General features: G+C 36.2%; 1 protein-coding gene across 2 annotated transcripts in view; it reads left to right on the top strand.

Moving 5' to 3' along the window:
• The window catches only part of USP9X (ubiquitin specific peptidase 9 X-linked), a 118,242-nt gene extending 94,704 nt beyond the window's left edge, over nucleotides 1-23,538 (top strand). For both annotated transcript variants that reach the window (XM_068534067.1, XM_068534068.1), the window contains exons 32-45: nucleotides 1,797-1,987; nucleotides 5,593-5,766; nucleotides 8,485-8,626; nucleotides 9,877-10,630; nucleotides 11,025-11,148; nucleotides 12,013-12,238; nucleotides 12,749-12,878; nucleotides 15,574-15,759; nucleotides 16,206-16,426; nucleotides 16,658-16,746; nucleotides 20,220-20,376; nucleotides 20,643-20,855; nucleotides 21,222-21,317; nucleotides 23,166-23,538. In XM_068534067.1, the coding sequence (XP_068390168.1) occupies nucleotides 1,797-1,987; nucleotides 5,593-5,766; nucleotides 8,485-8,626; nucleotides 9,877-10,630; nucleotides 11,025-11,148; nucleotides 12,013-12,238; nucleotides 12,749-12,878; nucleotides 15,574-15,759; nucleotides 16,206-16,426; nucleotides 16,658-16,746; nucleotides 20,220-20,376; nucleotides 20,643-20,855; nucleotides 21,222-21,317; nucleotides 23,166-23,303 (2,841 nt within the window). In that variant the 3' untranslated portion in view covers nucleotides 23,304-23,538. The remainder of the gene's footprint in view (nucleotides 1-1,796; nucleotides 1,988-5,592; nucleotides 5,767-8,484; nucleotides 8,627-9,876; nucleotides 10,631-11,024; nucleotides 11,149-12,012; nucleotides 12,239-12,748; nucleotides 12,879-15,573; nucleotides 15,760-16,205; nucleotides 16,427-16,657; nucleotides 16,747-20,219; nucleotides 20,377-20,642; nucleotides 20,856-21,221; nucleotides 21,318-23,165) is intronic.
• Nucleotides 23,539-26,698: the final 3,160 nt, after the last annotated feature.

Raw genomic sequence — 26,698 nt, forward strand, 5'->3', positions numbered from 1 at the left:
TTTGCTCTGAGGTAGTTTATTACTTACAGGGAGGGTTTCTGAAACATACACTAGACCCCAACTGTTCCCTACGTCTGCTGAACCGCATCATCCAGGGATTGGGGTCTGAGCGTTTTTACTTTTTTAAGAAGCTTCATAGGCATTGCTCACACCATATACCTGGTTAAGAACCACTGCTCTGGGTGAAAATTGGAGTTCAGATTCTAGTTCTGTGATTCATCACATCTCTAGGTTGTTGAGTTAAGCACAGTAGAGATAGCTAATTGTACCAGCAAACAAAGTATGATACAGTTCAAATAAGGTGTCTCAACTTTGCTCTCATGGTACCCTCTGCTCTGTGTTGTCTCGGCACCCCATTGCACTGTGGGGTGTTTTGGTTTTGGTTTTTTGCCTGTGTGCTTTTTTCCTTCCCTAGACTAAGTTTCTCGTGGGCAGGGAGTGGACATTGTCTATTTCTACATCCAGGTCCCACACAGAGTTCTGCAGCCACCATTCTCTTTCCATCTCTATGAATTTGACTATTCTAGGTACCTCATATAAGTGGAATCATACCATATTTGTTTTTTTGTGACAGGCTTGTTTGACTTAATGTAACGACCATTTCATAGCATGTGTCAGAATTTCCTTTCTTTTAAAGGCTGAATAACATTCCTTTGAATGTATATACCACATTTTGTTTATCCATTTATTCATCAGTGGACATTTGGGTTGCTTCCACCTTTTTGTGGGGGGTGGTGCACACGGCGCGGCCTGCGGGATCTTAGTTCCCGACCAGGGATCGAACCCGCTTCCCCTGCATTGGGAGCACAGAGTCTTAACCACTGGACCGCCAGGGAAGTCCCTGATTCCACCTTTTGGTGGAATTCAAAATTGTGAATAATGCTCCTCTGAACATGGGTATACAAATATCTCTTCAGGACCTTTCTTGCAGTTCTTTTGGGTGTTTTACCCAGAAGTGGAATTGCTGGGTCATTTGATAGTTTTATTTTTAATTTTTTTAGGAACTGTTTTCTACAGTGGCTGCACCATTTTACATTTCCCACCAACAGTGTGCAAGGGTTCCAATTTCTTTGCACAGAACTTTTTCATTTTCATGAGGTCCAGTATGTCTCTATTCTTTCGTTGCCTGTGCATTTGGTGTCATATCCAATAAATCATTGTCAAATCCAGTGTCGTGAAGTTTTTGCTCTGTGTTTTAGGAGTTTCATAGTTTTAGCTCTTACATTCAAACCTTTGATCTCTATTGAGTATATTTTTGTGTATAGTGTTAGGGAAAAGTCCAACCTTATTCCTTTGCCTATGGATATCTAGTTTTTCCAGCACCATTTGTTGAAGAGTACTACTAATCTTAATATGTATATTGTATTGAATGTTTACAAGTCTGAGCACTCTATATACATTATCTCATATAACCCTCACAACAGCTACATGAAGAATGTGTTAACCCATTTACACGTGAGGCACTTAATTGCTCAAAGTTACTTAGCTTATAAGTAGCAAAGCCTGCATTTGTGTCCAGTTCAGTCTAAGTTAATCACTTTTACTGTATTTTGCTATATTACCTACCTCTACGATACTTAGTGAGGGTTATTCCTTTATGACAACTCTTATGTGAAAGGGGTGGGGATATAAACACTGATATTGTAAACTAAAATTTATAAATTGAAAGTTAAGTGCTTTGGAAATAAATAGAAGTACAGGTGATTTGTTCACTAATCGTTTAGCATTTGTCTCAACATATTTTTACTATACTTTGAAGTTAGATTAGCTCATTAATGATAACTTTTGGTTTCTAGAGCAATGTTGATCCCAGAGATGATGTATTTGGATACCCTCAACAATTTGAAGAGAAACCAGCATTAAGTAAAACAGAAGATAGGAAAGAGTACAATATTGGTGTTCTAAGACACCTTCAGGTCATCTTTGGTCATTTAGCTGCTTCTCGACTACAGTACTATGTGCCCAGAGGATTTTGGAAACAGTTCAGGTAAACTATGGATGAATAGTAATTGGGATACTGCTTAAACCTTTATGACTATCTCATGACACTAACATTAAACTTCTAAAACCTATACTGGAAGGCACTTTTATGTTTAATATTTAAGCAGTAGTAATAATCAAACTTTACTTCATAGTTAGGTTAGTTTTCTCATTGTCCCCAAAGGAGGTAGAAAGTGTAATAGTAAGAGGCAGCATTCTTTAGTCTCAAGATGTTAATAATTTTTTATTTTGAAAGCTTCTCATATTTACATAAGTAGGGAGAAGAGTATGATCCCTTATGTATTCATCACTCAGCTTCAACAGTTGTCAACTCATGGCCAATCTTATTTCATCTACACTGCCATCTACTTCTTTTTAGATTGTTTTGAAGCAAATACATAATTTCATCCATAAATATGTCAGTGTGTATCTCTAACGTCTTTTTTTTTTTTTTAACATGACCATGATACTATTATCATGTCTTATAAAAATTCCTTAATATCCTTGTCAATGTCTGCTTTTACCCAATTACCTCATAATTGTTTTTTACTATAAATTTTTTGAAATCATGATCCAAGTGAAGTCCATATGCTGCAGATGTTGACATGACTCTTCAGTCTCTTCTAATCTTTTTTCACCCTTGTAGTTATTTGTTGGGGAGAAAAAAAAACAAACAAACAGGTAGTTAGCTCTGTAAATTTTCCCATCTGGATTTTATTGATGGGATCCCTGTGGTGTTTTCTGTTTTCCTCAGTCCCCTGTATGTCATATAAATAGGTAGTGAGATCTAGAGGCTTGATCAAATTCAGGTGTGATTTTTCTTTTTCTGGAGTGGATAGATAAGGCTTGCTTCGTAGGTGATAACGATGACCTCAATGAGGAGAAGTACATAATGTCTGTCTGTCTGTCTCTGTCTTATAACAGCCATTGATCATCATTGCCTAAATGCAGCATTTCATCAGGATTACAAAATGGCAACATTCTAATTTTATCATTCTTTCATTTATTAGCTAGAGGAGATCTATAAAGGAAAACTTCCCCATAGCAACTCTTTGGCTATTCTAATGTACAATTTTATAGGAAAGGTGCGATAAATACGTTGGGTTTTGTTGTTGTTGTTAATTTTTTTAAAATCTTCGATTATGTCTTGATCTTATTTCTCTGGCTTCATTTATTTCATTTGTTTTTTTTTATCATCGCCTATCATGTCGTGCACTGTGCTAAAATACTGTAGTACAACCACATATCTGTACTGTGTATGAGAATGCTATAATCCTTCATAGCATTGGATTTTTTAAATAATACTACTTTTTTTTTTTTTTTTTTTTTTTTTTTTTCTGTTTTTTGGCCGCACTGCACGGCTTGTGGGATCTTAGTTCCCCAACCAGGGATTGAACCTGAGCCCTTTGCAGTGAAAGCATGGAGTCCTAACCACTGGACCGCCAGGGAATTCCCTTAAATAATACTCCTTAGAATCCCTTCAAGGTATCTCCCAGACAGCTGAGAGCAAGAGAAGCAAAGGGTCACCTGACACTGCCGCTCTCGTCCACCTTCCCTGCTTCAATCAGAGCAGCTCCCCTTTTACCTACAAGGATACTACTTAGATTTCTTTTGAAACCACTGCTTTATAATACAATGACCTCCCTATGACTCACCGCATAAATTCTTCCGATTCCTCTAACTAGGCCCCCTACTTAATCCATACTTATTGGCTTGCATGCACCACCCTCCTTCCCAGCTCTGCTTTTGCTCTTTTGGTCCCATCACCTCTCAACACCTCTCTCGTCTTCCTCTCTGACTATTCTGGTTCTCATTCTTTCTCTAGCTTGTCTCGTCTCTGCCATAAGGCTTTTAGCATTTCTGTTCCTCCTCTTCCAAATTACTCTCAAGCTTTTTGAGCTTTTGTCTTAAAATTTGTCATTCAGTTACAGTTATTGCTTATCTTATAATGCACTTGCATTTTTGACTTCTTGAATTAATTACTCCCTATGCTAGTGGAGCTCGCAGTTTGTCTAGACTAGCACTTTTGGACTATCTACACTTTAGACACATAATATACTGTAGATACATGTGGGTTAGTTAACCACATTCCCCACCCCCGATTTTTTATATTGAAGAATTTCAAACCAACAGAAAAGGTAAAGTAGTATAATAATCACCTTTATGATATATACTCTTTACCCAGATTCACCAATTGTTAACATTTTGCCATATTTGCTTGTATGTATACTTGGGTTTTGGTTTTTGTTTGTTTTTTCTAAACGAGTTGATAGTTGCAAATATGACACTTTAACCCCCCTACATGCTTCAACATGTATCCTCTAAGAATAAGGACATTTTTCTATGTAATGTTTAATACAGTTATCACATGCATGAAATTTAATATTTAGTAATGCCTGATATTCATCAATATGTATTTCAATTTCCCCAAAATATTCTTTCTGACTTTTTTTTTTTTCCAATTCCAGACTGGTATCCTAGAAGGAATCACAAGTATTTGGTTGTTACCTCTTTAGTCTTCTCTAAAATAATCTCCCTAACTTGTCATGACCTTTATGGTACTTTCTTGATTTGTGTGATTATTTCCCCATGATTAGATTCAAGTTAAGCTTTTTGGCAAGATAACTACATAGGTGATGTTATTATATGGTTCTCATTGCATTGCATTCAGAGGCACATGATATCAGTTTATCTGATTATTGGTGATGTTAGCTTTGATCCCTTGGTGTCTTAACAAATCTCTCCATTGTAAAATATCTTTTAACAAGTGATATATTTGATTTCTAACTCACTATATGCAAATTTAACAGCTGAAATATAATTAGGGTGAGATTATTTGCTACATAGTAGAAGTGTTACAAAGGAGTTTATTAAAAGACAGTTAGTTCCTCTTGCATACTTAAAATACATTTGTCATATCTGTTGCTTAGAATGAATTCACTTATATTCTCTATGTATATTACTCTATAAATACAAAATTAGATGTCATAGTTTCCAGCAGTGCCTAGGTTTTATTAGTATCCCTTCTTATTTTGTCATTCACATAATTGATATTTTCTTTTCTCAGGATTGATTTACCTAATTTAAATCCTCAGATTATTCAAAAGAGATGAACTGTAAAACAAGTCAAACCTTTCTCTTTTCGATCGGAAAAGTCAATTTAATTAGGAGTAAATATTATCTTTGCACTGTATCTGTAACCCAAAATTTAAGCAAAATGAAAGAAATGAAGTAGTAATTATCTACGTAAGAGTAAGATCAGCCACCCAATTTTAACAGTGTCTTCAGTTGGATTCAAAATGCATGCTTATACTACATTACCTACAGAAACCATCCTTCCTGGAGCTCTGCTGTCCATCCAGCCACACCAGTAGTTTCATGGTATTTCTTCCCCAGTGAAGTGCCACTTTTACTATGAATCTCACTTTCTTCCCCACAGCAATCGATAACATAAACGGCATTTGTTTTTTTGCTACTTCCTGTAGTTGAGGAATAAAATCTCAGTTTTTGTGGTGTCATTTATGGTTGTATTGCTTTTGTCCTGAAAAATATATTGTATATATTGTTCTGGGAGTGTCGCACATTACATACTTTACTCCATTCATTTCTTAGGCTTTGGGGTGAGCCTGTTAATCTTCGTGAACAACATGATGCTTTAGAATTTTTTAATTCATTGGTGGATAGTTTAGATGAAGCTTTGAAAGCCTTAGGACACCCAGCTATGCTAAGTAAAGTTTTAGGAGGTTCCTTTGCTGATCAGAAGATTTGCCAAGGCTGCCCACATAGGTAAGTGCTAATTTCATACTTGAAGTGTATGTTGTACTGTTTATTTTTACTATTAGTTATGTACAAAAGTGAAGTATGCTACCGATTACGAAATACCTGAGGCTGGATGAATTACATATTGCGCATACCTTACTACTGTGGGGGGGTTTTGTTTGTTTTCTCATTTTATTACAATGAAGTTTAACAGTACAGAAAAGTCTCATGACCTTTATGGGTCTGTTTGTTTTCGTCAAATAATACGTGGTTCCTTTAACTCCACCTAAGCTCTTACTATTTCATACTCTCACATGTTCTTATGTGTGATCATGCCTCAGAAAATAAAATGGTATTTTGCATAGCTACGAGGTATTACTTAAGAATTTGCCCTTTATCTTAGAATTAAAATAGTTATAATATTGTAAATATGTTAAGTTTAGAAGATGACAGGCATGGAGCGCTGTTTCCTATACAAATGAAATACTGACTTTTTGAAAATAACATTGATTACTGTCATTGTCTTTAAGGTATGTTTCCCACACAAAATCTTTATAGCAAAAGCTGACTAAACAAATTGGGTTTTGGTGTTGTTTGGTTTTTGGTTTTTGGTTTTCTTAAAGGGGAAGTTGATTAAGGGCTCTTGTTGAAAATAGTTAACTATTAAAGTTCCTTACTGATAGATACACGTTTATGCCTATTGTATGGAAGTTTTACTTTGGAACTTCTCGTGTATGTTGTCAATTAATGTTGGTTTGAAATCCCTTCTCACCAGACTATCACAGTAGGATAGTATTTTCTGCAAGTCTAAACAGCATTATATACAGTCATAGGTTGTGTGTGTATGTGCTTTATTTTTGAACACGGGGAAATGATTGAGGAAGTGCTAATACTATATGTAAATGTTAAACTACTCATTCTGAATGAGGCCATAAAATTGTTTGCATAGACTGGGCAACTTTTTTTTTTTTTTTGACGTCTTTATTGGAGTATAATTGCTTTACAATGGTATGTTAGTTTCTGCTGTATAACAAAGTAAATCAGCTATACGTATACATATATCCCCATATCCCCTCCCTCTTGCGTCTCCCTCCCTCCCACCCTCCCTATCCCACCCCTCTAGGTGGTCACAAAGCACCGAGCTGATCTCCCTGTGCTAGGCGGCTGCTTCCCACTAGCTGTCTATTTTACATGTGGTAGTGTATATATGTCCACGCCACTCTCTCACTTCGTCCCAGCTTACCCTTCCCCCTCCCCGTATCCTCAAGTCCATTCTCTAGTAGGTCTGTGTCTTTATTCCCATCTTGAGACTGGGCAACTTTTGTTCCTTTTGAAAGATCTTGTGCATTAGGTGGACAATAAAATTGTCATTTTAACCTCCTGTTTTTAATTACTGATAAAAATAAAATTTTCTGGTCATCTGTTTTGGTCAGTTTTTCTTGGTTTGTTTTAGACAGTTTTCAAAATTATTTGGAAATTATTGATTTTCTTTGCCAAGTGAAAACGTCCAGAGAGCATGACCTTAAGTAAAATCCCTAAAGTTCAAATACCTATTCCACAACTAAATTAGTCTTGTTATATGCTGGAAGGTTACATAAAGGGTCCTGAGACAATCTGTTTTAGGGTATTTATTTATCAAGAGCAGGGCTTAACAAACTGTGGACCATAGGTCAAATCCAGCCCTGCATCTGTTTTTGTAAAGTTTTATTGGAACATACCCACTCCTTTACTTACTGTCTGACCGCTTTCACTATAACAGCAGAGTTGAGTAGTTGCCATAGGGACCTCATGGCCCCAGAAAGCCTGTAATATTTACTATCTGGCCTTTTACAGAAAAACTTTGCTGACTTCTCAGCTTCAAATGTCCTAATTTTTAACTGGAATCATAAAATCTAATTTCTCTTTTCTCTTCTATGGGCTGTTCCCCAGTTATAGTAACAGTTTGCTTAATACTTCATATTCCATTCATGTCACTTATAAATGCCTTTATTTGTGTACCTTTTTCCCCTAACTAAATTGAAAAGCCCTAAATATGAGGGACTGTCTTAAACATTGACTGTCCCACAGGGCTTTAAACATGGTAGGCACTCAGTGTATTTGTTGAGTGAATGAATTTAATGGTTGAGAATGAATTCCTCACATCCCATGTTCTAGATGTATGAAAATGTCTCATCAGAAATCTGAAAATTCCTTTGGTAGAAAATTGCCACAAGGTGGGATTGTGGCTCCTATTCAGATTGCTTATCCCATATTCATTTGTGTGTTCAAACTTGTGCTTTAGTAAGGTTTCCATTACAGAAGAGGAGAAACATTTAAAAATTCAGCTCATTAATAGATCTAAACAGATGATGGCAGAAGCAGCATGGTAGACTATAAAGAGATTGAGCTGTGAAGCCAGACAGACCTAGCTTGAAAACACCATTTCACCTAGTAATCTTGACCAAATTCGCATTCTGAACCCCACTTCCCTCATCTCTGACGTGGAGATGGTGATAGAGAAATATTTGTCATGAAGACAAAGCACCTGTTATGTGTAGTGTGTAAACAACCTAATGTATGCCCAGCAGAGGATAAGTGACTCATAAATGGTAACTGTCATTTGTTGGTAACATTTTATGACTTACGGGTTTTGTGTTATGTTATAAAAATTGCAAAAGTAATTTTCATTGAGTCCATAACTAAATAAGATGTTTAGAAAACTAAGGAATAAATTCTCTTTGATCATTTCCTAAATAATATCTTTAGATACGAGTGTGAAGAATCTTTTACGACTTTGAATGTAGACATTAGAAATCACCAAAATCTTCTTGATTCTTTGGAACAATATGTCAAAGGAGATTTATTAGAAGGTGCAAATGCTTATCATTGTGAAAAATGCAATAAAAAGGTATGAATTGCCCAGTTTTGTTTAAAATAATTATGATTACATTTAATGGGTTTGGAAGAATGGTTGTTTTTGTTGGTTCTCAAAATTCACCCTCTTTATTCCCTACCCTGCTTTGTTATAGTGGTAACAGAGAGGTAGTTAAGATAACTGACTTAAGGGTCTGTCAGGTAAAGATGATTGAGAGAAAGGTTTGTCAGGTAAAGACAATTGAGAGAAAATAGTGCCAGAAGGGCTAGGGAAAACAGGTAAAGATAAGAGTGAATCACTTCAGAGGTCATAGTAGCTTAATATCAGCCTCTTGTCTGAGTTACACAGGCACTTTTCATCCATATTCAACCAACCTGCTCTTGAACTCCTCGAAGCTACAGAGCTCATAGAGGAAAACATTTCTCCTCTCATGTCCAGAGTTGCTACCCAAGACCAAGAAGCTTGCTGAAGCCAAACTGTTAATTACTTTATTTAGCCACAAAAGATTTCTTCTACCACCTGTGTTTTTTAAACCACTTGGATCAGATTTTTAGACTCACTTGATTGGTTTTTGTCTGTGGGCATTTAACAGTTCTTTAGGAGAGACAATTTACGCATACATATGGTAAATAATGTGTATCTTTCTGGGCTCCCAAGCCCTCTCACCTCTAAGTCACCTGTATTGTTTTGACTTTACATACCACTTAGAGAGGTATTAAAATCTAGAGGTTGAGATCATGAGCTGTAAAGCCATACTCCATGCCTCTCACAGCTCTAAGACTTGAGGCAAGTTATCTCTCTAGTACTCCTAAGTCTCATCCCTAAGTTTCAGGGTTGGGAGGGTTGGGAGGATTAAACGCGTTACTACTTGGACAGCACTTACCGTCGTATAACTTGGCACCTAATTGCCCAATAAATATTAGCTGCTATTATTATATTTCTGTAGTTTGTTCACAGCAGACTTCATTAAAATAACAGTAAATATCAAACAAGTAATAATGGTTAGATAGCACTTCCAATGTAGAAATCAGACAGCGAATAATGTCTATATCACTAATTTTTGCAAGTTGTAGCAAAAGGCATCAGCTACTTCGTATTAGTTTTAGTGAACATTTTTAAAATATCAACTGACAGAAATGCTCTGATTGTGTTCATTATCATATATTTGTTTATACTTAAAATTTCAGATTAATCCTGAGAATTTAATAGTAGAGTTTTAAGTTTGGGGGTTTTTTGCAGTGGATTATAAGAGAACATCTAGTAATTTGCTCTGTTCATTTTAGGTTGATACTGTAAAGCGCTTGCTTATTAAAAAATTACCTCCTGTTCTCGCTATCCAACTAAAACGATTCGACTATGACTGGGAAAGAGAATGTGCAATCAAGTTTAATGATTACTTTGAATTTCCTCGCGAACTGGACATGGAACCTTACACAGTTGCCGGTGTTGCAAAGCTGGAAGGAGATAACGTAAACCCAGAGAGTCAGTTGATACAACAGAATGAGCAGTCTGACAGTGAGCCAGCAGGAAGCACGAAATACAGACTTGTGGGGGTGCTTGTACACAGCGGTCAGGCGAGCGGGGGACATTACTACTCTTACATCATTCAGAGGAACGGAGGAGATGGCGAGAGAAATCGCTGGTATAAATTTGATGATGGAGATGTAACTGAATGTAAAATGGATGACGATGAAGAAATGAAAAACCAGTGTTTTGGTGGAGAGTACATGGGAGAAGTATTCGATCACATGATGAAGCGCATGTCATACAGGCGCCAGAAAAGGTGGTGGAATGCTTATATACTTTTTTATGAACGATTGGACACAATAGACCAAGATGATGAGTTGATAAGGTATATATCAGAGCTTGCTATCACCACAAGACCCCATCAGATCATTATGCCATCAGCCATTGAGAGAAGTGTACGGAAACAGAATGTGCAATTCATGCATAACCGAATGCAGTACAGTACGGAATATTTTCAGTTTATGAAAAAACTGCTTACATGTAATGGTGTTTACTTAAATCCTCCTCCAGGTAAGTATCAAGAATTTAGCTTCTTAGTAATAAAGCATACCTCTTCTTTTACTTGCAGGGTTTCTTAGCAGGCATCAGCGTGTTTGTTTTCTCTCTTTTTGGTTGTTTTAAAGTCATGTTTCAGATGACTGTTACCTTTGAGCTTTATATGTTGTCTTGCCATTTAGAGACAGAGGAGCTTTTGTTTGTTACAACAGTTTGGTTTTTTTACTCAAGCATTAGTTGAAGGGTGCTTTACTGAACTACTAAGAATTATTTCATAAGTAGCCCAGGGGTTTTAACATAGTTAGGACTTGGAAAATTGTTGATAATGCAGATTTGTTTTTGAAAATGAAAATGGGGCTTGAGCACAGAAATTTGTTTGACTATTTTTTAATCTACATTTTATTTTTAGGGCAAGATCACCTGTTGCCTGAAGCAGAAGAAATCACTATGATTAGTATTCAGCTTGCCGCTAGGTTCCTCTTTACCACAGGATTTCACACCAAGAAAGTAGTCCGTGGCTCTGCCAGTGATTGGTACGTTGCTTTGAATTTTCATTCCTATTATTACTGGCATTTAGTTTGGTTCTTTAATATACTGCTTTATTTTTTCCAAGCCATGATAATCTCATTTCAGATTTGGAATGCAGAATTTAAAAAATCTTGGTAGCGATAGTGAGAGAAATCATATTTAAATAATTACTGAGTGGTGGGATGAATTGGGAGATTGGGAGATTGACATATATACATTAATATGTATAAAATAGATAACTAATAAGAACCTGTATAGAAAATAAATTTAAAAAATAATTACTGAGATTAAATACCGCCTTTTATTATTCAGAAGTTGGCTTCTGCTTCTGTTACCTTGTATCATATCTTTGACATCTCTGTACAAAACATTACAGGATGATACTTAAAAGTCTAAGCTATCTAATCACAAAAGTATTAACATTTTAGCTTCCCTAGATTAAATTCAGCCATAGATTAAAAAGGTAGAAACTTAAAATGAGTTTAAGTTTTTAACTGTATAAAATTTAGAGGCCATTATAATACCTCGATTCAACAATATTTACTTACTATTCTAGTAGTAAGATGTTAAGGGAATGGGGATTATTGTTTTGTCATTGAACCTAGGAAGAGTTTGGTCATGGATTTGTAGAGGACTGTGTAAGTTTTCGTCTATTTATTTTGTCACTCTGTGAAAATAGACCAAGTCATAGTATTTATCTTTTTAATATTAGTGCTAGAAGCTACCATTGCTGGTTCTCTCCCTCCGGTAGTAAAAGAAGTTCTTTAATTTTTTTGTTTGTTTGTTTGGTTCATAGAGACCCATCCCTGTACTATAGGAAACATGTTACTGAATCGATATTCATAGATTTTTGTTTGGTTTTGTCTTAGGTATGATGCATTATGTATTCTCCTTCGTCACAGCAAGAATGTACGTTTTTGGTTTGCTCACAATGTCCTTTTTAATGTTTCAAATCGCTTCTCTGAATACCTTCTGGAGTGCCCTAGTGCAGAAGTGAGAGGTGCATTTGCAAAGCTTATAGTTTTTATTGCACATTTTTCCTTGCAAGATGGGCCATGTCCTTCACCTTTTGCATCTCCAGGACCTTCTAGTCAGGTAATTGCCCAGCTAACAGAAATAAATTCTGTTTCCTGGAAGTTGAAGTCACAGATATATGTGCATCTGTTTGATAACGTTTACCTAACAAACGTGCATGAGCACGTAATAACCATAGAGTCCGATGCCTCAATGTTTATATGAGTTGCATTTAAAGTACTTCCCAGCAGTGAATAGTGACTATTGGCTCTTTAAAACATAACGGAATTTTCTGTTAATTCAGTTACATTCAGTGGCTTAGTTATACACTTACTGTTATATAAATTTAAATGGACTTCCATTTGTTAAAACTTAGAACAGTATAAAGCCTCTATAATGAAATCTACATTGGATCTTCATCCCCTTTCCTAAAAAGCAACCCTTTTTAATAATTTCTTGTGTGATCAGTCCTTCCAGAAATTTCTGCCTATATTTAACATGTATATGTGCATGTCCCTTTTTCATGCAAAGAGAATTATATCATACGTGCACCTTGTTGCTGAAAAACAACCAATGTTTTATCCTTTACAGGCTTATGACAACTTAAGCCTGAGTGATCACTTACTAAGAGCAGTACTAAATCTACTGAGAAGAGAAGTTTCAGAGCATGGGCGTCATTTACAGCAGTATTTCAACCTGTTTGTAATGTATGCCAATTTAGGTAAGAATTTAAGTTTTCATAATTCTCTTTTAATGTATTAAGTAATGAAGTCATGTAAGTCACATGATGAAATATAACCTGGTCTAAAATAGAAACAGTGTTCCATAAAACCTATTGTGAATTTTATCTGAAGCTTTTTTTTTTTTTTACACTGCACTTTTCTCCTTGTATTTTATCATTATTTATGCATGTGTCTTATCTCTGCACCAGACAAAGGTCAAAATCTGTATCTTAATCATATTTTTATCTCCTAAAGTAGTGGTGCTAGACCTATTTTTTTTTTAAATACTGATGCCTAGGCCCCATCCCAAACCAACTGAATAAGAATTCTCAGAGCTAACACAAGGAATCCACATTTTCAAAAGGTCCCAGATGGATGTGTAATACTCACCAAGTTTGGGTAAAGGACTTAAGTCTGTACGTAAGTTTTTGTTGACGTAAACTAAACTAAAATCGGGGATAATATAAATATTCACTTAGATTACCTGTTATTTATGTTAAGTTCTAAACCCAAACATCCCTGTCATTCCAGGTTTTTTGTGCATGAACTTACCAATCGCCAGTTGATCCATGGCCCTTTTAACATAAGCAACATTCTACTTTGCGTTTGTCGTCTTTTCCCTTACCTTCCCATACTGGAGATGCTTGCATATTTGTAGTTGAAAAGAATATTTATGCAAACAAGCATAAGGGGAATCTGTATTTCACACTTAGAAATGCCAAATCTTAGGTATTTATAAAAATCTCACTCTGGTCAACTCCCTTTTTAGGTATTCCCTGTTCAGAAAACATGCATCGTTGGTCCATAATCTAATCTAATTAAAATTTCCCTGCTAAAAGCAAATATGGGTCTATAAACTTTAATACGAAATCCTTAGGACCAGATATGCTTTGTGGTTCAGAACTGTTTGGTTTTAAGAAAGGTAAAATAGCCCATATGCCCTGAATTATGTAACATCCCTAGAGCAGGGTCCGAAACAGCACTTTGTAATCATACACGTGAATATTCACACTGGGAGGGGATGACTGAAGATGTAAATAGCCTCTTGTCAGTTCAGGCCAGATTTTCACAGCAACTTTATGAATGAACTTTGTTTATATTGATGTTAAGAGCTGTTTGAATCTCAGGATTTCAGATAAGGGATTTGTGGACCTGTATTTATTATACTTCTTGGAACATGGCAATAAATAAGACACCTATTTTCTAATGGGGTATAGAAGCAAACTAAAAGGTACTTGCCATAAAATATGTTTATGGCTATAATGGGGAAAATACAAAGTGCTATGGAAGTACATCATAGGGGGAGTGTGAGGGACTTAGTGGAGAAGATGTAGGAATTGGTCGGTTGAGTTTTTCCATCCAGAGTGAACAGCAGGTGCAGAGACTTGGAATAAATTCAGCATGGCTCATTGGAGGAAATGAAAGTTATTCAGTCTGACTAGAATTGATGTAATATGAGGATGGCAGGAGTGGTGAGTAGAATTCTCTAATTGTGCTATTCTGTCAAGCCTTGTGAGAGATTCTGGACTTTATCCTGAGGGCATTGATGAGCCATTGTAGAGTTTTGAATAGACATGGCTTCTAGAAAGATCCAGGCTGCAGTGTGGAATGGATTATTGGGGAGTAAGACTAGAGATTGTTAAAGTCATCTATAGATAGAAAATCGTTGTGGCTTATACTGAGGAACTGGCAGTGAGCGGGATACAAGTAGTCAGATTCTGGTGCTTTTTATTGGAGATAAGGACAGTAGGATTTGGTGATTGGGTATTCAGGGAAGGGGAACACAGAAGAGATGTTAAGAATGATGCCCAGAATTCCAACTTGACAAACTGAGCAGGTAGTAGTGCCATGTACTGAGAGGGGAAACCCAGGAGGAAGAACGTGGACAGGGAATTTGAGTCTTTGTGACACCCAAATAGAGGTGTCCAGTAGAGCGGTGGTCTATTTGTCTGGAAATATTTTGGAATCAGCTGAATGAAAATAGCTGGAACTTGAAGCCATTAGAGTGGGTTTGATCGTCCAGGGAAGGCATACGGTATACGGTGTGAGAAGATAGCCTGACGTGGGAACTTTGAGGACCATCACTTTTGAAGAGAGGAAGGAGGACTCACAAATAAGAATAAGAAAAAACAAACAAAAAAAAAGAATAAGAAGAGGTAGAAAGAAAATAAGAGAGGAACCCAAGAAAGGAGGAAATGGTTATGGTTTGAGAACTATTCCTTAGCTGTAAACCAGAAAAGGGGGCAGAAGCCAGATAGGCATGGGTTGAGGACTGGGAAGACGAGGAAGTAGAGGGAACGAGTTTAGGCGTCTTTCAAGAAGCTTGGCTGAGGAAGAAAGGCAATTCATAAAAGAATTCTTATTTCTCAGTTTTCGTCATTCACCTAATGATGAGGATTGCAGACTAGGCTAGTCCTCGAGACTCCCCAGGCCATAGAAAGTGTTTCTCTTCCTTATGCCCAGTAGGATTGGAATGTCATAGTCACTGTTTAACCATTTTAATACTTAAATCCAGTTATACTAACTCAGTAGATTTTTGGTTCTGATTGCTGAAGTAAGTAAATGCTAAGCAAAAGTGATCTTCTGATCATAAAAGTTGTAGAAAAATATTTTATTATGAAGCCCTTCCGTCCCAGTTCTTTCCTCTCATATAATTCTTCCCCTCTCTTCCTGCTTCTCCCTTCTTTATTGTAGGTGTGGCGGAGAAGACACAGCTTCTGAAATTGAGTGTACCTGCTACCTTTATGCTTGTGTCTTTAGATGAAGGTCCAGGGCCTCCAATCAAGTATCAGTATGCTGAATTAGGCAAATTATACTCAGTAGTGTCACAGCTAATCCGATGCTGCAATGTCTCGTCAAGAATGCAGTCTTCAATCAACGGTAAAGTCAAATACTCCATTCTTTACATTGGTTTTAAAGTACTGCTGGCCATATATAGTACCTGATTCAAAGTAATTCCAAAGATATTTAAAAATAAAACGAGAGTCTGAAAGTCCATGCTTGGAATATTTTATAATATTTTGAGTCCTGCACCTTTTTCTCATATTTAAAGGGAATCTTTCTGGCTACTTGTTACTGAGGTTGGTACCTTGTTTATAAAGTAGTTTAAGAATTAACTTTTATATAAAGAAAACGCCAGTGTTGCCATTTCAGTTTTACATTTTATCATCTTGATATATGTGATCATTATAATGCTTAATATTACTTTCTTTGTTGTACTCAGGAAACTTGATTTAAAATATTATTTTCATAAAATAAAAAATTCATAAGCTATTTTCTGTGGAGAAGCCAATTCATTTTTCATTGATGACAAATCTGTATTCTAGGTAATCCTCCTCTTCCCAATCCTTTTGGTGATCCAAATTTATCACAACCTATAATGCCAATTCAGCAGAATGTGGCAGACATTTTATTTGTGAGGACAAGTTATGTGAAGAAAATCATTGAGGACTGCAGTAATTCAGAGGAAACCGTCAAATTGCTTCGTTTTTGCTGCTGGGAGAATCCTCAGTTCTCATCTACTGTCCTCAGTGAACTTCTCTGGCAGGTTAAAGGAAAATATACATTCATATGTCTCTATAATTTGATTTGTTATTCCTTTATTTTATATTTTTATTTTTTTAAATAGTTTTTTTTTAAAGTATAATTGACTTTACAATTATATTAGTTTTAGGTGTGCAACATAGTGATTTGATATTTTTATACATTACACATTACGAAAGGATCACCACTGTTGCCGCTTTAAATAAGTTCTTCACCATGTCTTACCTGTTTTTAGGTTGCATATTCCTATACTTATGAACTCCGGCCCTATTTGGATCTGCTTTTGCAGATCTTACTGATTGAGGACTCCTGGCAGACTCACAGGTAGATACCCTTTTTTGTTCCTTGCCCAGCTTTTAGAGTAACTGAAATTACCAGTCGGCACATATTTTTGTTTACCTCTTGAAGATCTAATAAATGTTTTATCTTAAACAAAACATAAGAATGAATAAAAAGGTCCCCCCTTCCTCACAGTTTTATTTCATTTTTTATTTTTTGCTCTCATTGCCCAAGTTGCATACTTAATATACTAACCTTTTTCTTTCAATTGTTGTGTTTTTTGTTTGGGGGGATTTTTTTGTAAATGTTTCAATTTCATTAATGATGCTCTAGGGTTATTTTAGGATTAGATTACGTTAGTTTTAGAATTACATGAGATAACACTTGGTTATCTAAAAATAGTGCCTTCAGTTAAGTACAGTCAGTTCCCATTATTCATGGTAGTTAACGGTCTGAAAGTCACTGTGAACACTGAATGAGCAAATACTAAATCATTGCTCCTGGGGAAAAAACAGGGTTTAGGTTCTTGCCAGTCTCTGGTTACTTTTTTTTTCAACCAATCAGTACATAACCTGTTTTTAATGTGTGTTTCTGTTTAAAGACACGTTATTTAATATATGTTGCTGACTTATTAACGTTGAACTCACAATAAATCGGGTCTGAACAAAGCTTATCTGACACATATTTTCTCTGCAAAGCACATCACAGCCTTTTTGGGCTTAGGAACATTAGACAGCACTTTAGCACTACACAGTTGAGGCCCTTTCTAAACAGTGAGATAACACAAAGCACAAAAATGTGAAAAGCTGTCACTGAAATAGATGGGAAAAAGGATACTTGTTTACAGTATGAGCTAAAACAAGGCCGAATATCACTTTGTTCCACTTCAGATGGGAACGTGTGTTGGGCAACTCAGTTGTTTTTGCTACTCTGCACGTGACTGCAATTGCAAAGAGTTGATTTTTGCCATTACAGATAAAGTTTAGCAAGTAGGCAAAACTGCAGATATGGAATCCGTGAATAAATGAGCATGAATCGTAACTAGTTTTTCAATATACGTACGAGAGGTTTAGGAGTTAGCAATTTTTTATTTATTTGTATTTTATTATTTAATTTTTAAATTTTATTTTTAATATTTATTAATTTAGGACTAAGGTTATCCAGCTTAGCTGTCCCTCAAGGTTCCTCCAGAATTCCTCTTTTTACGTAAAAGCTTAATACATTATCCTTAATCCCAAGAGCAATACAGATGATGATGAACTGTGGAATTGGTTGGCAACTTTGCCAGATTGTGTAACTTCCCTCCCTACATGGACAGTAGTGTAAGAGTTTATGTTGGGAAACAATTGAGAATCCATATAACAGACTGCCTCCTGTCTGTCAGCGTAATAATTAAAACAGAAACCTGGGACTTCCCTGGCAGTCCAGTTGTTAAGACTCTTCGCTTCCATTACAGGGGGCAAGGGTTCAATCCTTGGTCGGGGAACTAAGATCCCACATGCTGCACGGCACGGCCACATAATCAATCAATCAATCAATCAATCAATAACAGAAACATGAAAACAAGTTTTATAACAACAAAATGCTTAAAGAGAAATTAAAATCTTGAGTCTTAGTGGGGATTGCAAATGCCAGAATTCATGAAATAACATTTTCAAATTATTCACCAGAATTACCATCATAGAGTTCCAACAGTTGAATTAATATTGTAAAAATAGCATTAAGCCAGAGATCAATTTTCATTAAACACAAAATTTAGTAGTTCTAAAACTATAGCCGCTTATTTTGAATACTACCACTACTCTTCTCAATATGATCAAAGGATCTGAAACTTAAGAGTTGGTTGAAATGGAATCTAACTTTTCATTATTTTCTTTTGAAAATATTGTGTGCATTTATAGCTTTAAGCCAATTAGCCACATCTTAGTTCTCTTGTTTCATTAGAGCAAGTAAAAATGCTAAAGGCATGTGTGCAGGATTAAACATGGGAATTTGACTTTTGTGTAATGATAAGATTGTTGTTACGAGTCCCTGGCACCAAGCTTGAAAATAGTTTTCTCGTGGTGGCTTTTAGGTCATTTAGTGTGTATTTATGGAGCACCTCCCGTGGGCCTGGCACCGTTAAGCATTGGGGAACAAGGGAGGGAAAGATAATATTGATAAAAATGGCATTTGAAAGCAGTTGATTCATTATCACTTGACAAAACTGAAGGTAAAAACAGAATGTACACTGCAGTGTTTCAGATTAAATAGCAGGAAGCCTGTACATGGTTGATTGTGTGGTCTGAAATGATGAAACTTCGCAAAATTGCAAAGTCATGATTTCCAAACAAAACAGATTTTATAAATGCATGTAATCCAAAAAACAAAGCAAACTTGAATTTTGATTCGGAACGTTCTATTAAGTAAAATATAAGGTATACAAAAGGTGTTTTAGGTAACGTTTCTTCATTGAGGTAAAATTCACTTAACATAAGATTCACTATTTTAACCATTTTAAAGCATACAATTCAGTGGCTTTTGGTACATTCACAGTGTTGTGCAACCATTACCACTGTCTAATTCCAGAACATTTTCATCACTCCAAAAGGAAAATCCAAACCCAGTTAAGCAGTCACTCCCTAGTCCTCCCATCCCCCAGCCCCTGACAACCACTAATCTGCTTTCTACCTCTATGAATTGGTCTGTCCATAGGCAAAATATCCAGGACTTGCCTGGACATCTCATATGAATGGAATCATACAATGTGTTCTTTTGTATCTGGCTTTTTTCACTTGGCATAATGTTTTCAAATTCATCCATGTTAGAGTACATATCTGTACTTCATTGCTTTTTATGGCTGAATAATATTCCATTGTATGGGTACATTACATTTTGTATATTCGTTCATCTGTTGGTAGATATTTGGGTTGTTTCCACCTTTTGGCTGCTGTGAATAATACTGTTGTGAACATTCATGTACAAGTTTTGTACTTCTTTTTAAACACCTGTGTTCAATTCTCTTGGATATATAGCTTAGAGTAGAATTGCAGGCAGGTAAATTTTGAAATATTTTTTGAAAAATTGTAAAATATTCATAACAAAATTTACCATTTTAACCATTTTTAAGTGTACAATTTGGTGGAATTAAGTACGTTCACAATATTGTGTTAACCATCACCACTATCCATCTCCAGAACTTTTTCATCATCCCAAACTGAAACTCTGTACCCATTATTCTTGCTTTCTCTGATTTTTGCCTATTCTCTAAATACCTCATATAACTGGAATCATATGATATTTGTCATTTTGGATTGGTAATAAGTTGGTACCAGGCGGCCATATGACCTTGGGTTGCAAGCCTTTTAACCTCTCTATTTTCCTTATCTGTGTTCAAGGGTTTAAGAAGAGGACTTACCGTCTAGCATTAGATTACATGAGTACATCAAAGACATTTATTGAATGGCACATAGTAGGCACTCAGTAATGTTAGCTGCTATTTGATTTTAGAAGTTTTTATTTATCTGGTTCTCTTTCAGAATTCATAATGCACTTAAAGGAATCCCAGATGACCGAGATGGGCTCTTTGACACAATCCAGCGCTCTAAGAATCACTATCAAAAAAGAGCATACCAGTGTATAAAATGTATGGTAGCTCTTTTTAGCAATTGTCCTGTTGCTTACCAGATTCTGCAGGTGAGGGTCTCTCTCCCTCTCTCTCTCTCGCTCTCTCTCTCTCTCTCGCGCGCTCTCTCTCTCTCTCTCTCTCTCTCTCTATATATATATATATATATATGTGTATATATATACACACACACATATAATTTTGTAGAAATCTGAATCAGAATTAAGGATTCTGTTTTAAAAGAAGAGAATTATGAGAATTTGGAGTTGTCGTTTAAAGTTACCTTTGAAAAGCATTCCAAAACCTTTTACATATATAGTTTTATTTTCTTTTGAAGGGCAATGGAGATCTTAAAAGAAAGTGGACCTGGGCAGTGGAATGGCTTGGAGATGAACTTGAAAGACGACCATACACTGGCAATCCTCAGTACACTTACAACAATTGGTCTCCTCCGGTGCAAAGCAATGAAACATCAAATGGTTATTTCTTGGAGAGATCCCATAGTGCTAGGATGACACTTGCAAAAGCTTGTGAACTCTGTCCAGAGGAGGTAAAAAAAGCCACCAGTGTGCAGCAGATAGAAATGGAAGAAAGCAAAGTAATTCTTTACTTTATAGGCCAGTGTTTATGTATTAATGATAATGGGGAAAAAATTAGGTTGAAGTTTTATTTATATGTGGTCTTAATGAGGGAGCCTTCTTTTAGAGAAGTATTTGTGAAATTGCCTGAATCTAGTATTTCTAAGAGAACCCAAATCAGGTTCCTTTCAGTTTACTTTGTTTATCTGTAGTAAAAGAAAAGTTGTTAGTGGGTCAGTTTTTTAGATTTTTAAAGAGTTTATTTCAAATAGAAAAAAAATTAAAAATAAACTTGAATTTGGCTACATAATTCTTTATCTTTAAATACTTAAAATCAGGAGCCAGATGACCAAGATGCCCCCGATGAGCATGAGTCGCCTCCACCTGAAGACGCCCCGTTATACCCCCATTCACCTGGATCTCAGTATCAGCAGGTATATTGGGCTTGGCTCGTGTTTTTATTCCCTGGAACCAATCTTTATGCTTTATTTAAAGGATGGCTAAGTTTTTTGTTGTGACTGTAAAGTAATCGACGGATTATCTAGACTAGCTTTGGGGGCATGATCAAAAGAGGAATGGTTGGCATGGGGGTCACAATGTGGCAATGTTTGAGCTTGCCCCTGTGGTGTTTTCCTGGTCAGATATGTGCCCCTCTTGTACTAGTAGATGAAGTTCGTAAAACTATGATTATTCACGTCAGTATAAAATGATAATCAATATTTAGTATAATGGATTAAGACGACATTTCCTGTTAGGCTAAGTGTGCGAGTGGATTTTGAAGGCACTAAGATATGGCAGTGAAGGAAGAAGTGTTTGCTTATTACTTAGCGTAACCAAGACAATGACAGTAAAAATTGTTGGAAAAAAATCAGGGATTTGACAGATTTCCATGAATTTTTCTGTGAAATCAATAACTAAATAAATTTAGATGAAGAAACGTTCTAAATGAGATGTGACTTTCTAAACCCCAGATGTGACTAATTAATTCAGATCTTTTGAGGCAGTGGTCCTTAAACTTGCACAAGCATGGGAATCCCCTGGTGGGCTGTTGCAGCAGAGTGCTAGGCCCCACCCCAGCGTTTCTCATTCAGTACCTTTCTTTTTTTTAATTTATTTATTTTTATTTATGTATGTATGTATGTATGTATGTATGTATATGTATGTATGTATGTATGTCTGGCTGTGTTGGGTCTTCGTTTCTATGCGAGGGCTTTCTCTAGTTGCGGCCAGTGGGGGCCACTCTTCATCGCGGTGCGCGGGCCTCTCACTATCGCGGCCTCTCTTGTTGCGGAGCACGGGCTCCAGACGCGCAGGCGCAGTAATTGTGGCTCACGGGCCCAGTTGCTCCGCGGCATGTGGGATCTTCCCAGACCAGGGCTCGAACCCGTGTCCCCTGCCTTGGCAGGCAGATTCTCAACCACTGCGCCACCAGGGAATCCCCCTCAGTACATTTCTAACGAGTTCCCAGCTGCTGCTGCTACTGGTCTAGGAACCATGCTTTCAGAACCATTATTTAAGCATTCTGTCTTATATTTCAGGGTGAAAATAGAAGCATGCTGACTAGAAATGTTGAATATGACTGGAAAATGCATATTCATAATTTTCGTAATAGAAATTATAGAAAGTTAAAGCCTATAATCTTCTTGGCTTGACTGGTGGGGAACGTACAGAAAAATGAGAGTTCAGGGGTTTAAAACATTAAGGACCCAAATCCACAAGGAGAAGAGTTACTTTCCTCAGCCCTGAGAAAACTCATATATTAATCATGCCCGGTTAATCCACTATCTTCAGTGTTGTTTTGTTTTCATTAACATCGTCCTGTGTTCCGGATTGTTGCTCATGCAGACCTCATATGATCATTCAATCAGATTTCTCATATGGGAGTTTCAAGGTGCTCAGAAGAGTGAGGATAGATGTGTTCCAGCTCACAGATACTTTTCATGAATATTTTTTACCACGAGCAATAATGGGCTGTGTTATCCCTTATTTGTCAGACTTGAATCTAAATAATTTTTGGCACTTAAAATCACTTTGGCCAAAGAATTAAACAGACCTACACTGCTCTTATTTGGGGCTTTGGGGTTTGAATTTAGGCTACCTTTTCTCTTTCAAACCACTTTTTTTTTTTTTCTTTTCCATCATTAGCCCAAGTGTATTTACTCTTTGTCAGTCCTAGGAATAAAAGAAATGTTTACATTTCCACAAACTTCAGCCTGTGATCTTTAAAGATGAAGTTTAATATATGAAAAGTTTTAACATGCAGATCTCTTCTCCCCTCCCAGAATAACCATGTGCATGGACAGCCGTATACAGGCCCAGCAGCACATCACATGAACAACCCTCAGAGAACTGGCCAACGAGCACAAGAAAATTATGAAGGCAGTGAAGAAGTATCCCCACCTCAGACGAAGGATCAGTGAAATGCACATGATTAACTGGTTCCATCAAGACTGTGCACCCAGGCCTTACAGTCCAACCTTTTTCTGTGTCTGGCTAATATTTAAAACTAGAAAAACTATTCCTAATCAACATGGAGTGGAAAGTTTATTCACTGTCTTACCTGCAGAAATTTGCTGTCAATATATAACCCGCCTGCAGTGGAAAGTGTATAGTGTTTTGTAATAAATGGCCTGATGCTAACGTGTAAATGGCAAAGGTGTATATAGTATATTAATGTTTGACTGTTAATTCTTAAGCAAGAAACTTTTTTCTTGATGAGACTCACAGATCTACAAAACCTACAGAAGTTAATTTCCTTGTTATACCCATTGCACTCTGCAACCAGTGTTGCCTGCCTTAACGGCAGTTGGATCAACTCCTTTACAAAAACAAAAAATAAACCAACAGCAACAAACCAGAGCCCATCCATTTCAACCACACCAATAGTTTCATGTTAATTCTTTGCCACTGGAGTCAGTTTTATTATGAGCAGTGAAAGGCTGGTAACCTTTAAATTATTTGGTTGATGTGGAAAATTTGGTGATGTAACATTGTTTCTAGATCTTTTTCATTGCCTTTTTATTCTGAGGTTAGGTTAATCACTTTGAAGCTATAGTTACGCTGTAACATGTAGCATGGCTTCACACCAGGTTAGTGTAGCCAATGAGGAAAAAATTACCATAATGACAGCAGTTGTCCCAGTGCGACAGCTGTATTGCTCAGAGCTTTTCCGTCTTACACCTAGAATATAAAATACAAAACAAGGGGAGAAATGTGATGAACAGGTGGTTTTCAGTTACACATATGTTGCTTACATCTAATGTTTGACAGTTCAACCTCTGGGTGGGATAAGGAAACTTAAGTATCAGTAATGGGAATTTTAAAAGATTTAAAACAAATATGCAAAAATTTGCTATGCCAGGATGCTTGGAGCATAGTAGAAGACTGTATTTGGTGTGCTTGTTCTGTTTCTTTGGTAGAGCTTATTAGGAGAACCTTTTAAAACTTTCCTTCTGCTGGATCCCAGTGAAGTGGAAGTCATCAGAATCCCACAGTGCTTGGAGTACCACTGCACCAAGATGTCTGGCTGAGCTTCTGCTCAGTCACAGTTTTACTTGAAAGCAAGAATTGTCCTAGCTCCTTTTCCATTATTCCGAAAATTTTAACATTTGAAGCAGGGTCTAATTAAAAAGGAAACTGGTTAGTTAATATAATTGAGGTATAATTTCAGAATAAGCATTTAATTAAAGGTAAGGAACTCATGAATTAATACTGTATTTAAAAGAATTGGTAACTTGAATGTGTGTAATTTTTTGGAACCTGTCTAAAAACCAAATACCCCTGCAAACAGATACAGTCCACCCTATTCTATTTAAATATTTTGCTGTTTTATTTTATAGAAATTATTTTGCTGAATTCACAAATAGAATTTGATTTAAGAAGAACTTTTTGTCCTGTGGTGTGTTTTGGTTTTTTGGTTAATTTTTTGTCTTTTTTTGTTTGTTTGTTTTTTAAGGACTGCACATTAAAAATAATTCTGTGCATAGCATGCCTAGGCATGACACTGAATTCAGGAGTTCAGTCACATTGAGTTTTTGTGCACAGAAAGATTTGACCTTTGGCCCTTTACTAACAGATTTAGAGAAAAACAGGATTGTTGACACTGTAAAAGTTTCCTAACATAATCAACCTTGTACTTTTTGTATGTTTTTTATATACATGTATATTTAATGAGCACAAGCTTGGTTGTATTTTTTACAGTTCAGTTAATAGGCAGATGTTTTGTCAAAAAGGCTATAGTTGGAATTGAACAAAGCAGAAACAAAATTGAGAATTGTGTTATTTTGTGATTAAAAGGGGCAGGTACTTAAGATAAAGCTTTGGGTATCTTATTTGCAGTATTCTGTAGTCAATCTGTGCTTCTAGGTTTTCTGTAATATTAGGAAATTTTGACACCAGATAGATCCTGTTTTTGCCTTAAGTATATTACATCTGAGTTTGTTAAGTGTGAGCCAGAGTCATACACACTGTCTGCAATTCCAGTTGGTGATTTTAATTTAGAAGTTCCTCAATTCCAAGCCTCCTTAACAATGAGCAGAATAGGCTGAATTTATTTGGACAAGCTGCTATCATTAAATACACCACCTAACCATCTGAGATGATTTTTGTGTTTCCTGGTCCTTAACAAAAGTATGTAATATACTTAATTTTAAAACGAATGACTTCCTAGACACGAAAAACCTGACATTTTAAAAGGCTGTGAATTTTTCTCCTTGGAGGGGGATCCCACCTTCGTTGCTTTGAATTTACAAGTCCCCTAGTGCCAGGTGAGGGCTTGTGAATCCTTTCCCCCTCCATCTGAGGAAGAATGGTCTGTGTTGTGACCAGGATCTAGGAGAGGTGAATGGAGAGAGTTATTTTTGTTTGTTTGTGCAAATTATTTCCTATATTTAACTCTTAAGCAAGCATTAATGTATTAACTGAAAATTTTAAGATGCATGTTATTGTAAGAGCAACGTAGTGGTGGATTTTGAGGTCTTTTTCTGAACATAAATGGCACATTTTAAACTTCCAAGTCTTCAAAGTGCCTAAAGATTCTTTAATTCTCCCTCAACTGATTTCTTGAGCCATATATATATTTCCTACTTTACATGTTTGTTGCGGAACCACTAGTCTTCCTTTCAAAGAAGTACCCCTGGAATTCTAAATGGCATGATTACTTTATAGAAGACAGTAGAATCTGTTAACAAAAAGACTGAAGATATTTTCATTGTTAATCTGTGTGAACAAGGGCTTTCAAAGCCCTATTGGAGCTAAGTATTTCAGTGCACAACTTGGTTAAAACCATATTGCTGCTGTTTCTAAGCCCTCCACCAACCAAATTTTCATGTTCAGCATTGTAGAGGCAGAAATAAGAACATAATCATATTTGGGGTTTTTGTCTTGGTTCATTTTTCTCTCAGTGATAATTTCCCAACCTTGTCTCTTTTAGCTGTTACATGTACAAATTTAGAATTAAAATGTTTTATATTTTTTTCATGATTAACTTTTATTAGTGAATGATAACAACTTAAGTATTTAATCCTAGTAGTGGGTTAAAAAGATGAGGAGCCTTTTTTATTTGAATTACGTTTGTAAATGAAAGCAAGTCTGTGAATACTCAGATGACTACTCCCAAATAGTTCCTTTCCGTTTTTTCTTAGTATTTTTCCAGCATATGTTCTCCCGTGAACTCTTACTTTGCTGAATTTTGTGGTTACTTTGGTGGATATGTCCTGCCTTATTTAGAATTATAACTGGATTTTTTTAAAAATTGCCTTTTCATAAGTGCCCAATTTTGGTCTCTAGTTTGAAGGTACTACATACTGCCGAGAAA

The sequence above is a fragment of the Eschrichtius robustus genome, chromosome X (assembly GCF_028021215.1).
Source record: "Eschrichtius robustus isolate mEscRob2 chromosome X, mEscRob2.pri, whole genome shotgun sequence".
NCBI classification, from domain to species: Eukaryota; Metazoa; Chordata; class Mammalia; order Artiodactyla; family Eschrichtiidae; genus Eschrichtius; species Eschrichtius robustus.